The 14454-nt window shown below is 49.6% G+C and overlaps 1 protein-coding gene across 3 annotated transcripts in view; it reads right to left on the bottom strand.

Annotated features, from left to right (window-relative positions):
- The window catches only part of PAXIP1 (PAX interacting protein 1), a 45877-nt gene extending 35589 nt beyond the window's left edge, over positions 1-10288 (bottom strand). Inside the window, exons 1-4 of one of the 3 annotated variants that reach the window (XR_010381515.1) lie at positions 10100-10288; positions 7269-7403; positions 3125-3168; positions 1022-1085 (exon numbers count right to left, since the gene is read on the bottom strand). Coding sequence is in view for 2 of the 3 variants with exons in the window: in XM_064487176.1 (XP_064343246.1) it covers positions 1022-1085; positions 3125-3168; positions 7269-7403; positions 10100-10180 (324 nt within the window). In the remaining variant the exon portion in view is untranslated. The remainder of the gene's footprint in view (positions 1-1021; positions 1086-3124; positions 3169-7268; positions 7404-10099) is intronic. The other 2 variants (XM_064487176.1, XM_064487175.1) reach the window with 2 other exon arrangements.
- Between the last annotated feature and the right edge of the window lie 4166 nt (positions 10289-14454).

Raw genomic sequence — 14454 nt, 5'->3', positions numbered from 1 at the left:
CCTGATTTTTTACTATAATGTTTAATAGTCGGAACCCTTCTCACCAGGAGTTCAGGGGAGAGAAAACAAGAGAAGAACGCTAACGGTCACTTCTCTCACTACCCAGAACTCCCCACCGTTAATGCTCTGGGCCTCCTTTAGGTACTTCTCACAGACCTTACTTGCTTCTGTAATACTGCACGTAACTATGTTATATCCTGGGTTTTCTTCCCACATCTTACACTTACTCACAAAACAAAGCCACAAGCCGGCGCCGGAGCTAGACTGCTGCGTTAAGGTACAGGTTTCCTAAACATCTCCAAATACTGGACAATCTGACTGTCTCCAACTTTACCCTCTTACAAATGCTGCTGCACTGCACACCTTATGCATCCACCTGCCCTTACTTCTATCAACCTGGGACAAATCTCTGAACACAGAGAGCTGCAGACGAAACAAGTATTTTAAGGCTCTGACATGGCTCAGCTTTTCTAGAAAAGCTGCACTCCTGCCGGCAGGGACGGGAAGCTGGTCTGCAGTGAATACACTGTTACAAATTTGATAAGGAGAAATTCTTATCTCAGGGCTACTAAAATGTTCATCTCTTTGTTTACAAAGTGTATCAAACATTTTGTTATACTTATTTCTAACTCCTCTTTATAAAAAGTTGTAAATTCATTTTTCTGCCTTATCTACGGAGGTCTTCTTTTTTCATGTTGATCCATGAGCCCCTTATTTACTAAAAAAAAAAATTCTAAATTTCTGAATTTCATTGTCATCTTTCCATCTCATTTTTGCTATTTTTTCATATTCAAGTTTTAAATCTATGTAATTTTTTAGATTAGAAAGACCATTTTCACCCATTAAAACTTTAAATCTTGAAACCAAGTATGAAACTCAAATAAGTGTGTCATAAGATCATACTGAATACACAATTTAGTACACAGCATCTCTAAAACTGGTTTACAAATAGGTCATAAATCCAATCTATAAAAACTCACAACCGTCACACATAAATAAGACTAACTGTAAACATGCTTACCTGAGAGAGGCAGGCAGTGATTCCAAAAAAAATCTGACACGACTCTGGAGAAAAACCATTTACTCTGTTTTACAGTTATTAAGATTCCAATGAAATGAGATTAGTGCCACCTGTATTTCACAGACACATCCTGTTCTACTGGCCCATTTGGACCCTGGCCACCCACTCCTTCCCACTCAACCCACTCAGGAAAAGAGGCAGACTCAAGATGACCCAAGAAATGTGCAGGGCAGGCTGGGAAAAAGAGAGGCTGATAGCACAGAAACTGAGGGGTCTTCTGCAAAATGCATCTTCAAATCCAGTCTCTCCCCTTATATCATCAAGAGAATGGGTATCATATTCACAGGGGAAAACATTAGACCTCTGAGAGCTAGCCAACTACATACACCTATATAAACACACAGGCACACACACAGCATAGCCATTATTTTAAAAGCACACTGGAAGTCCTAAGTCCATTTTTTAGAATGAAATATAAGCACAGGAGAATCTTTCATAAAAGAACTGAGTTCTAGGTTTATTACATCATAGGTCCTTGTGAACTTGGGCAAGGCAACTCTGAGCGTCAGCTTCCCGTTTGCTAAAAATAGTTAGCATATACAATTCTCCAGATCTTCCCAGTTCGAAAGCTCTGACTTTTAAAATCCACAGACATATCTACTGAGAGCTTGCAGTGTGCGAGACACCGGCAGAGGGCCCCTCGAGGTGTCTGCACTTTACAGTCTATTCAAAAGCAAATGTGACAACTTTTTAAAGACTTTGGAGTGTCTAGAATTCAAAATGGGTTCAAGCATTGCTTCCTCTCTCCAGGAGAAAAGTACACCTATCAAGGTAGGTGAACCAAGGAAAAAAGATCAGACTGAACGTCCCACCGCAGTATGGAAGTCTCCCGCACAGGCCCACCGCGAAACCGCGTGGAGACGCGAGCCTGCCTGCCACTGCGCTCTGCAGGCCCCAGCACCGTGCCTTCAGCCCGTTATCCAAGATGTTTCCCACCTCCTACCTCAGTTTGGGGATTTCCTACTTCCAGAGACTTGGGGAAACATGAGCAAAGGCAAATTACGAATGTGTTGTCTAACCAAGTCTGGGAGTTTCCTTTCTGTCCCTTTAATCTTCTCGGGAGCGGCCAGCAGGAGCTCAAACAAGATGACAGCTTCTCAGGGCATCTTGCGTGGAGAGCACTGGACCCAGTGGAGGAAGGGAACAAGCCTCCTATCTTCAAAAACGTCACCCCTGCTCCTACTCTCCCACCTGTGCTGATAAAGAAGTCAAACCACAGACCTCAAACCCCTAACTAACCAAAGCCAGAAACTAACCAGGAGCCAATTTTCTGTAACTCTTCGTACTGTGGAAGAGAAATCTTAGAATTTTTGAGACAGAGTTGCTACAAGTTGTGCACATTCTCCAAGAACTGCTTATGAAGGGGTATTTTCTCCATCTGAGGCCCCCGTAAGTATTTAATGTAGGAAGCGTCCCTCTATCTGGCAGACGGTGGTCTATTCAGTAACAAACGCACTTGCAGGATCGGCCTGGCACGGCTGCAAAACAAAGCAGTGTGAACGACTCCGTCTCTGCCCGGGTCTACACTGGGGCGTCGTAACTGTATGGGAGCAGGACTCTCAACAGAGGTGATTTCCAAAATCAGATTACGCTCTCCGATGACGTGCATACTTTAGGGTGCATGCTATAAAGCTAAAAATGTTCTGACGTTCTTTTCCCCAATCCATTCTTCAAATAATTCATGATTTGGTTCACATAGACTTAGAATTTTGAACTATTCCATCTAACTAGACAGCACAAAAACTGTTACAAAGACCAGAAAACGGAGGTCCAGACTGCCCAAGACCAGAAAGCCAAGTCGTAGGAGAACCAGAATTTGTCCCTCTGTGCCCAGCCTGGAGCTACCTCCGCACAGCTGGTCCCCTTTCCCGTGGGGAATGACAAGGACAAGGTACACAGAAGTTGATGCGGGATGAAAAAGAGCAGGGACACAGTGCACACAACACAGTCTGTCCTCACTGACGATCGTTTCAGTAAGTGATGCTCATTTCTGTCTCAAACCCAGAGTTAGCCCTCCCCTCCCCGCTTCCCCAAAAAGGATACGGCAGGAGAGCTCCACACTGAACGGACAAAATCACCCAAGAAGGCTGAAAAAGAAAACATTAAAGCAAATCAAAAACAGTTCTAGTTCATAATCAAAACAGCATTATGTTACTGGTTTTGCTTCTAGAAATTAAAGGCTCTGTTATAACCAACTATAAAGCACCAGGTGACAACCATAAGTATTCAAGTTGTGCAAATCCCAGAGTCCAAGATTAGTTATTGGTGCCCAAGATAAAGAGCCCAATTATAGAATAAAACACCACAGATCTTAAAAAAAATTATGTCTAGACATTTAAATTCCTGGTTTACACACTTATTACTGCTTAAGCTTCTAGACTGGCTAGAAACTGTCCTCAAAGCTGGTGGGACGGGGAGCTGAATGCCCTCCCTGCCCCCGTCCAAGGTACAGACTGCCCCTCCTAAGTTCCCTTCTGGAGTCCTGAGTCCAGTCAAGTCTACATTTATGAGTTTTTTCAGTGAAGCCAAGCAGACACAGTGTTTGTAAATCGTAAGTATTTCTGTCTGGTAATCTTTCTATGCATTACAAAACTCAGATTAATTATAAAAACTCCTTAATTACTACTTTATTGGGTTATTTATATTTTTGAAAAATTATCTTATACTTCTACATTTACTTTAGAAAAATACATTAATCATTATCCCAATAGCTCTGCTTCAAAAATTACTATAAAAAGTACAGTAATATCCCACTTAGCCAGGTGACTTCCAGAAACTTCAGCCAATTGAAACCTATTCATTTCTCATGCATCATGTACACCTTGAAAGAACTTCAGAAAATAAAGCACCCCCACCATTTCTAAGGTGACATAAGCAATCTTTCAGTGTCAGGCCATGTAAGTACATCTGTGAGCACTGCAGAAACACCAAACGTTTTACAAGATAAAGATGGGTCCTACTTGGGATAATTATTTCATGATGATGTGAGAATTTCACCAAATGTTTTAACTAACATTGGACAAAGTGCACCAAGCTAAAAGAAAGCATTCAGTGTTTCTATCCACACACTTTACCCAGTGAATCTTCACTTTTGACAGTCCTGGGGAAACTCCAGTTAAACCTGAGGAACTGGCCAGCATCAGTGCCCCGTATCAGCTCTGACTCCTATGTTCAGGTCTTCTTCACGTGAGCCAAGCTTAATTCTCAGCAGTAACACCAGAGCCCCTGGGTTCCTCGGCGCCTGGTGAAGCACCAGGGCGGCTTTCTACACCAGTGTTCCCGATCACCCCTCTGCGGGGTGTCCGGGAGGAGGTGCAGAGCCAGGTCAGCGCGCTGGAACGTGACTCGGATGGTACGGGCACGACTCTCCCGGGCACAGTGGAAGAGCGAGCGTGACCTGAGGAGGGACCTCAGGCCGCCTGAGGAAAGGCCATGTAAGGAGGCCGAGAGCCTGGAAGGCGCCCACACAGCACTCGCCCTGGAAGGTGGTCCCCCGGGGCCTTGGGGAGGGTAAGTGCGGGTACCCCAGTTGACTACCGCTGGGCGGGCTGTTACAAAGGCTACACAGAACAGAATCACCCCGGGGTCCGCTTTCAGGTGAGTCTGGGTGAGACAGCGCAGAGTCAGGAGGTGGGACCCACTGCCGGTAACACAGCAGGAGTGGGCAACTGGGAGAGGACAGCAACGAGGAACTTTTACCCAGACGGCAAGCAAGAGCACACACAGGGTAAGCGCACGGCAGCTCAGCGCAGCTGACACGCAACAGCACGTACAGCGGTACACTAAAAATTTAATTAAAAAGTTTTAGTGCCTAAAGAAGCAAGTTCTAAAATCGATAAAATTCAAATATGTGATAAACTGTCCCCAGGCAAAAGGATGCCTTGTTTTTAAAATATATTTGTCATATTTAATATTAAGGTCAAGGCCAAGGAATATGGGCTCAGAGAAGCAGGCCTCTGCCTCGAGCTGGACCCAGACCCCACTGCTGAGAGCAGCCCCAACAGCAAAGGCCAGTTAGGTTCAGACAGGAACCTGAGGGTCTGCCAGTCCTCTCTGGGAGTGGGCGCAGCTGGATCGGTTCTGGGAAACTCTGTCATCCCGTCATGTAACACTGTAATCCTGCACAGCACAGGTGCTGGCACAGATTCAAAGTAGGCTGGATGCTGAAGAGGACGGAAGAACAGCATCCCCGGGGCCCCTGGGAAACACTGCAGCCAAGACGGGGAAAGGAGGGTGGGGGGTACTAAGCCAGGCGACAACACGGGGCTGACAGGGAAGCTGGGAAACAGCGATTTTTATGCAGCATATTAGACGGATTCTTCTGGCAATTCAACTTCTGTTGTTTAGCTCAGAATTTTAGCAAGGGTTGATCACCATTCTGCAAAGTCACCCCGCAGCTGGCGCCTGCAGCTGTGGGACACTGGTTCCACGCCCACCCTGCAGGGGATGGAGTATTTACACTGAAATGTGCACTTGTTGTTTGTTTCCCTTTTTCCCTCTCCTTTCCATTTCAGTTTGGGCAATTTATACACAAACAGAGATTTAAGTCTTGTGATGTTACCTTACCTAGGAATTTCATTTCAGGATAATAAAGGGGGTGTTACAAAATATTTGCTACAAAAAGGGCTTGGGGAGGTCACCAGATTTAAGAAGCACTGCTGTAAGTGGTCTGGGAACAATGACCTGGGCACCCAGATCTGTTAACAAGCCACCCTTTTAAGGTTCACTAAGAAATCCCCACAACACCTGTGCCATCACTCGGATGATGAGACAGAAGGCTCCAGGCCCCTGCCTGAGAGGAAGAAAGTCTGCAGACAAGGGACGGGATGAGATACCGTCCCTGCAGCGAAAGAGGAAAGGAAGCACACCACAGACCAGAACAGGGCTCAGGGCGGCTGGGGACACCGCCTCGTGTCCGCGGGGCCGTCTCTCTGGCCGAGCGGCACCAGGTGCGCCAGGCAGGAAACCCGCTGACACTCAGGCTTCACAAGGGACCGCCCGGGGGAGGACGAGCTGGGCTCATGGAGACACGCATTCCCGCGCGGAACGTGACCGCCGCATTTCATCGCTGCCAAGTAAACAGTCATTTTGACTTAAACAGCAGGTTTGTGAGGGTTTGGTTTATGAGAACCTTCTTGTGAGACAGATCCGCTTTCAGGTTTATTTTCAAAAACCAGGTTTCTGAGTTTCCGAGGCAGGGTTTCAGGCCCTGGATGCTGGTGAGGTTTGAGTCGCCCCCACCCCACCTCCACCCGGCAGCAAGCCGGCGTCTCCGCCGCCAGCCTGACTCAACGGCACACTCTCCCAACTCGAACCTCTTGTGTTACCAAACCACAGCAACTTCCATCCTGATTTTTCTTAAAGTGACACATGAAACAGCATCAAGAAGGGAGAAAAAAACCGTAGTAGAACAGAACCTTTCTAAAACAAGTACATAATACAGGAGCTGAGGAAAAAAAGCTGAAGGACCAAAAGTACAAAATTAAGATTAAAAAACCCACATTTAACAGCAATCCATTCAACTACCAGCCGCAACAGAGCTGCACAATACGTACATCAACAAAATCTGACCTATTCACCCACCAGCTGAGGCCCCATTTTCTAGAATAAACTACCCACGGTCAAGCTGGATAGCAGCACAGACGGCCACCAGGGGACAGTGGAAAAGGCGGTCACTGTGACCCTCGCTGGAGAGCAGTGACATGGCCCAGAGGGCGCAGGGCTCCCTCAACTTGTGCACCTGGAAACCAGGACCGCTTGCCTTGGCGGGGAGGGAGGGGCCGGGGCTCAGGAGCTGCCCTTGGCAGGGCTTCACCTGCTTTCGGAATCAAACACACTTTCTCAGGAGGCTTCACCTGCTTCAGCATGTCCACCTCCTTCCTTCCTTGGCTCGGGAGCTTCCAGACAGTGACAAAATGGGGTTGCCCATATCAGGTGCATAAGCAGAAACCTTGCTACAGTGCGGCTTAGCTTACAGAGCTTACGCTGAGGTCCCGAGGTGCCAGAAGGGCTTTACTCGTCCGGCAGCGTCCCTCCCGGAGCCGGCAGCGTCCCTCCCGGAGCCGGCAGCGGCCCACCCGGAACAACACTTGGCAAACACTTTGGAGAAGAGCCGCAATGAAGTATCAATGTTCTGCTTTCAAGGCACGTCATGAAATGCTCACAATAGGTTAGACTTACTACTGACCTTTACGACAGGTAAATCGAAGACTTCCCGAGCTTCTCCCACCTCCGGGTTGTCCCCGTCTTCTGAAATTATGTGTGAGGCCAGCGCATTGTACGACACTTCCTTAGCTTTTCCAGCTTTCAGAAGCTGAATAACCTTTAAAAACCCACACAGATTAGAATGGAAAATACTGCATTTCATTCTCATTTTGTACAAATTATTATAAACAACAAAAATTCTAATAAACACATACCATGTTCTCCACATAGCATTAATAACCTTTACCCTGAGTCATATGCAATGACACATTTGCGGACACTGACAGGTGAGTGTGGAGGTGCTGTGAATCAGGTACTAGCCAGTGTCTGTCCTGAGGACAGAAGGACTGACAGACAAGTAGAACACGACACCAGCAGTGCTGAGACTGAGCTAGCACACAGCACTCCCGTGTCTCAAACATGAGGGCTTGGGGACAGATAGTTCTGATAAACGGAGAAGTTTCTGGAAGAGGAGCTACATGAGCAGAATCCTTATGAATCTAAAGAAGTTAGCCAGGCAAAACCACACACTTTGTGTGGAGGGAGCAGGGTTCAACACACAAGACAGGTGAATATGAATTAGACCATCAGTGGTCTTTCACATACACTAAGCAAAACATTTGTACTTTATGCTGAAATAAGGTACAGAGTGTCTTCTGGTGAGACGTGGAAGGGTGTTACACAGGGACGTGGCGTGATCAGCTCTTACAGGAAGATCACTGTCAGTGTGAGAGGAACGCACTGGGCTGGCTGCAGGACAGGAGCCAGAACACCTGCTAAGGAACAACTGCAGTAACCCAGGTGGAAGGGCAGGTAACTGAACTAAAGGATGTCATTAGGGGTGGGAAGATGACATGAACCAGCAAGACTTGGTGACGGAAACGGACGGAGGTGCAAGAGAAGAGAAGCGCTGGGGGGACAGGAGCACCACTCACCAGGGACCAGTACCAGCAGAGGTGGGGGAACAAGGAAGTCTTTTAGTTTAGGGCGCGTCCTTCTCTGCCAGTGTAAGATCTAGCAAGACATCCAGTGCATCTGGGACAAGACCTGGGTCCCCCGAGTGGAGTCATCAGCATATTAGAGAGACGGGGCCAAAGCTTGGAGAGCGAATGAGACCCCGAGCAGGAAGCAGTAAATGAACGGAGGCCACGAGACCGCAGTGGAGACCTGAGGGGCAGGTGGAGGCCAGGCGAGGGTCGGAGGAGCAGGCTGTGCACTCGGAGCAGGGCATGCACGCCACGTCTGGAGGCGGACTACATGTTCCACACATGTGAACTCTCTGAATCCACACTTAGAAGATTGACAGAATTGAATATTCTGGCTCTAAACTTTTTAGAAAATAGACTGTTTCAGATCAGAGTGGCTCACCAAGGATAGTTTAAATTTTTAAGCCCTTAGATTTGATTCACAGTTGAGTCAATACAGCTCCAGTTCAGCTTGTTCCAGGTTTTAAGTAACATTTGGTTCAAGTTCCCCTTAAGGGCCAAAATCCTAAAATGAAACGGGAGCAGGAAAGCCAGTGGGGAGAAGACCGGTGGACAGCGAAAAAAAGGAAAACCGACACTGGAAAAAGCCACCACCTTGCGGGCGCTCATTTTCAGCACTCTGGGCTCAGCACCGCTTACCTCTAAATTCAAAGCCTCTTTATCTTACAGTTAAAGTAGGCAAAGAATCCACCTTTGGGGTCCTCCAAAAGAGTTTAGGTACAAACATACCCACACACAAGCCTCTAGAAGGCCAGGACCACTCAGCCTTCCACGTTCCCCGTATGCCAACCAAGACTACTCGTCAGCCTAAGAGTCAGTCCCCACTCATCCAGCCCAGGCCTGAGTTCCGTCCATCAGGCCCCACAGGCCTCTCCTCCAGGCGCAGCACTCACTGCTAAGGAAACACCAAGGCCATATAACTGAATCCATAAACTTCCAGAAAAAGAAAATTGTGAACATTCATCTGAGTATTTAACTAAGGTTCATTCCCACCATGGAAGAATAACATTCTGACATTCAAACAGATGCAGTACTCAGAAAAGCTTAGGAAAAGCCACAAAATCCTTTTGCACGAGCCCAAATGGCAAGAAATTAAGTGCTTAGTGTGATGGTGTTACCGGGGTATTTCCCACACTTAACTATATAATTCACTCAATTAGGAAAAGCGAGGAATATGAATTCGCCGGTGAACTCAGGCTGCAGACATGCGACCTCGGGAGGCTGCCACCCGAGGGGCGGCTGACTGTCCCCTCTGCAGCCCGGAACTGGGGTCCCTCCCAGCTCCACCTGCTAGAGTTCCCGCGGCCACCCCGTCACCCCGCCCGGCCTGCAACCGCCGCTGCGGGGGCCCAGGCGGCCGGAGCGGGCAGCAGGAAGGGAGTCCCTGGCTGAATCCCGCTCCAGAAAGGAGCAGAGTGGGAAGCGGACGAGGCTGGCGAGGCGGGCGTGGGGGCTCACGGCCACACGACAGCACGCCGGTCCCCCACCGCGCGGGGACGGCGACAATCGACGCTGGGCAATTGGCGCGGACCCCCACCCATGTGCCCTCCTCCTCTCGGGTCTGGGCATGTAGTCTTCAAGTCCCCTCCCGGCCGTGAGTCCCGCAGTCCCCTCCCCAGGTCCGCTCCCGGGGTCCCGCCGACCCGCAGACAAGGGTCAGCACCCCTCCCCTCTGGGGCCCGCTGCCGGCCTGCTCGGCGCCAGGAGGCCCGGCCTCCGCGCAGCCAGGCCGGCAGGGACCCGGCGGCGAGGCCCCGACGTCCGCGGCCGGGCGCGTGCCCGCGGTGGGAGCGGGAGCCGGGGACGCGGACGGGGGGCGGCGAGGTACCTGCGGGTCGATGTCGCCCACCGCGTAGTACTTGACCTCCCTGAACATCTCCTCCGGAACTTTGGGCGCCTGGTCCGACATGGTCGCGGCGGCCCCCGCCCCGCCCGGCCCGCGGGGCCCGCTCCCCAACGGCGCGGCCCGCGCGGCCCCGGCCCGGTCCTGCGAGTCGGGCCCGCTCCCCCGCCCTCCGCGCCCCCGCCCGCGCCGAGCGGCCCAAGCGCGGGAGCCGCGCGCGCCCTGCGGGACGCACCATCCCGCCCGCCGCTGAGGGGGAGGCTGACGAGGGCAGGGCCTCAGCCGACGCTGCCCAGCGCCTCGCTGCGGCCCGCGGCCCCGGGGACCTGGCCACTGAGCAGTCCGCTCCGGAGACAGGGGCCCGTGGCCGGCGCTGCCCCCGCGGGAAGCTGCCCCGGGGTCGCTGGGAAACCCGCTCCCCCCTTGGTGGAGCCAGAGTGGGCCGGTCCCGGGAAAGAAGGGAACGCGGAGGCCCCTCCCGTCAACACGCGCGGCCGCTCGGGCGGCGCATGCGCGCGGCGGAGGGGGTGGGCCCGCGGGCCGGGCGGCGGCGGCGGCGGCACCGGGACCGGGAGCGCGTCCTGCGCCCCGGGGCCTGGGGTCGGGGCCTCGGGAGCAGGGGAGCGGAGCGTCGCCAGCTACTGCCTGACGGGACCCGAGGTAACTCCTCAGGCCCGGCTGAAGGGCGGGGGCGCTGGGCCGCGTCGCGGACCGGGCCCCACGGGCTGGCCCAGGCGCCCCATGGGCCTCCCCTCGACCTCCGACCCCGCTCCTGCGGGGACCTTGGCCGTCGGAACGAGGCCCGTTGCCCTCCCTCTGGGCACCTGTGACGACACCCGGCCGTGACGTGCGGCCGCGCTCTGACGTCATCCGGCGGCGCCGCGGCGCGAGGGGACTCCGCGCTCTGCACGCACCTGCGCGGCTCGCGGGCGCACCTGCGCGGCCCGGGTCCTCAAGGGAGCCGGGCGGCATGAGGAGCGGGCGAACCAAGAGGAACGCGAGTCGGGTCGTTTCCTCCCCACGGGGCTGAAGGCATCGCCTACTGTTGCTGCTAAACACAAAGCCACTTTAAGTAAATATACCGAAACTGGTTAAAAGAAACCTTTCAGAATTACCGTGGCACCCTAATGTAACATTAAGTCACTTCTGAGGCCTTTGTTTTGTCGCTTTCAGTGTTTGATGATCGGTTCTGAAAGTAAAAGTTGTGATTGGTTCATTGATCAGCACTGGCTCTTTGTGATCAGGTGAATACGGCTTTGACTGTACGCTTGCATGTATGTAATAAATGATTTTGTACACGCAGAAAGTGAGCACTCAGTAAGCCTTTTAAATATACTTATGTTTTATCTTACTGATGTTTTCTGGGTTTTGTCTTTTTCATTTGTCTTCTGAACAGTCTGAAACAGCCCTATTCTAAAGCTAACAAATTTCTTTTACAAATAAAAACAATGAGTACTTGCCTAAATGAATATTTTTCCTTTGAATACCCAAGCATATATTTGGTATTGACCCTTGTAACATTTTACCTTCCCTGTTAACAAAAATGTCTGAGTGATAAATTATTTATAAATACCGAACCAAAATTAGCATGCCCTTTATTGACCTGTGTGAGAGAAGAACTTTTTTTTTTAGCTCTTTTCTTCCCTAAACAGGAACTAAACATGTAATTTTATGTTAAAAGTCTTAAAGCATACCTCAACTGGGTATTTTATTTTGTAAGCTAAAAAAGAACTTGTAACATTGAGCAGGGCAGGTTTACCCTACCGTGACTTTGATAGTCAAGAAGGCGGACTGTGGGACTAAGAAATCTAATTAGAATCCCATCAACCTGTGAGAGGTTGTAAACCATCAGCGTATTGTGCAAGGTCAGTGCTGTACACACGTGTGGGCCTAACAGCACCAGCGTCAGGAAGGCCCTGGTCCAGTGGCCCACAAAACCTTCCGTAGAGTGTATCAAACACTGCTACTTTGCCAGTAATGAAAAACATCTTCAGATGAAACCAAATTTCATGCGGCTAAGGGATGTTCTGGAGAAGTATCAGTTCATTTAACAGAAGCTTTGTATTTCTTTAACTTTGCTACATCAATGACATCTAAATACAACCCTTGAGCATTAATATTTTTACACTTCTCCCAACTGAGTTCAAAGCATGCTCATTTTGATGAACTTCAGAGAATAAATAGCCTGTTTAATACTAATTTGATAAATACGGTAATGCATCTCATTTTCTATTTTGCAAAATGAGATAACTCCAGGCTAGGAAAAAAGTGAAATTAGAAAATGGAAAAGGAAAGTTGGAAATACTAACTCAAAGTGTGCCTACTGGTGGGGGACTCGAGGCAGTTAAGTATTTGCAAATGGCTTTTAAAAAAACATCTCTGTGTGGTAGACAGCAGTCTCAGTCTTGTTCTCGTGTTCAGTTCAGCTCATCACATACTTCTTAAAGTTAGGTGTTATCAGTGTTTAGTCTGGGTTTATAGACTACAACATGTAACCTTTTCATGAAAGGGAGTACTTAAGTTAGAGGCATAAGCAAGGCAGAGTTTTACCACAGGAGAACCTGGAAACCAAAAGGCATGTTTCTTCACCGGAGAGATCCTCCTGAGCCACAGGACACAGTTGCCGCCAGTGGTCATCCAGCTACTCAGTGCACAAAAATTAGAAAACATGAGTTAAGGGAAAAATTCAGATGACTTCAGATTCACCCAGAGGCAGCACTGCCCGAACCCTCCCAGACACTCCCATACAAATACATTTTTTTCCCTAAAAATAATTATACTCCACACACTCTTCTGCAGCTTAAAAAAACAAAAACAAGAATGTCCTTCCATGTCAGTAGATAATAGATTACATCATTTAATGAATATATAATGCCCCATTTTAAATTGCCTTAATCAACTGTGTTGTTGCACGTTTGTTGTTTCCAATTTAACACAGACAATACTGCGATGAAGCAGTCATCTTAGAATAAGCACGCACGTATAATGTATTACACATTATGCTCCAAGGTCAGAAGGTGCCCACACACTGCTCCCCCTTCACTCTGAGCACAGCGACTGGCACCCAGTCAGCCTGTTAGTCAAGAGGACTTAGATCAGTGGTTCTTAAGTATGGGCAGTTTTGCCCCCAAGGGGGCATCTGGCAATTCCTGGAAACATTCTCCGTTGTCAAGACTATGGAGGGGGTACAACTGACATCTAGTGGTCGAGGCCAGGAAGCTGCTAAACGCCCCACGATGCACAGGACAGCCCCCACAACAGCTACCCTGTGCAAAATGTCCTTTGCACTGCTGTGGAGAAACCTGGCTTAAGATGATGTAACAAACTAGAGCATTCCATTGGCTGGACACACGGGCACTCAGGGCTTCAGTCATCGTGTGGCTCTGCTCCCTGAGAGCTGCTTGCTTCCAACTCTACAGACGGGAGAAAGCCAGTAGAATATCCCGCAGAGGGTCCTATGGCCAGCCTACAAAGAGGTTTACTCCTTGTCCACCCACTTCCATTGGCCAGAACCTGGTCTTCTGACCTCACCCTAAACTGCAAGGGAGGCTGGGCAATGTAGTCTTGCTGTGTATCCAGGAACAGGAAGTGGGATTGATGGCATTTTGCCAACTTCTGCCATTTTTTTTTAGTTTTCAAAACAAGTCTACAAATTAAGATTACAGAATGCAACACAACATAAAACAAAAAATTCGTAATTTTTAAAAAACCATGCTCGTACATAGTGACCCAATAGATACATGCTGAATTGGGGGCTGTTGGCTTTCTATGGAAAGGGTGAACAGTGCTCTATTAGAAAGTGATCAGGTGTCTGCTGCAGGCCTCTAATGGACGTGCTGGGTATCCTGCGTTCATCTTTCTCCACCCCCAGATCGACGCTCCATCCTCTACCTTGTTCTCAGTCCAGGATGCTGCCCTCACAGGAGTATCTCAATAGGCTCCCGTGTACTCTGGCTCCCAGTTCAGTCAGCTGAGTGAGGAACCCCAGCAGAGAGCTGAGAGGCGAGGGGAGGGCGAAGCGTGGGATTACACTATTTCCAGGTTCCCTGTCAGGTGTCCTTGAGCTGGCAAAGTAACCTGTTCGAGACACCTCTCTCCTTCCAGGTTCTGGTCATCCTTCCTTCCTCTTACCCCTCTGGACCTGGGTTACGTCACCATCCACACATCCTGCCTGCACCTCTGTAATACTCCTTTTATTAATAAGCTTTCTCAGATGATGCTAATTTGAGTGTGCTACCCCAGGTGTGACCCCAATTATATAGTGAACATGAAAACCTGGTAGGGACATTGAGAACTTTTTTCTTTCAAGTAAGATATTATGTTTGTCCTCAAAAAGCTAA

Source organism: Camelus dromedarius, chromosome 7, assembly GCF_036321535.1.
Source record: "Camelus dromedarius isolate mCamDro1 chromosome 7, mCamDro1.pat, whole genome shotgun sequence".
Taxonomy (NCBI): Eukaryota; Metazoa; Chordata; class Mammalia; order Artiodactyla; family Camelidae; genus Camelus; species Camelus dromedarius.
The sequence above is the reverse complement of the archived record's forward strand: the minus strand, read 5'-3'. Positions and strand labels throughout refer to the sequence as shown.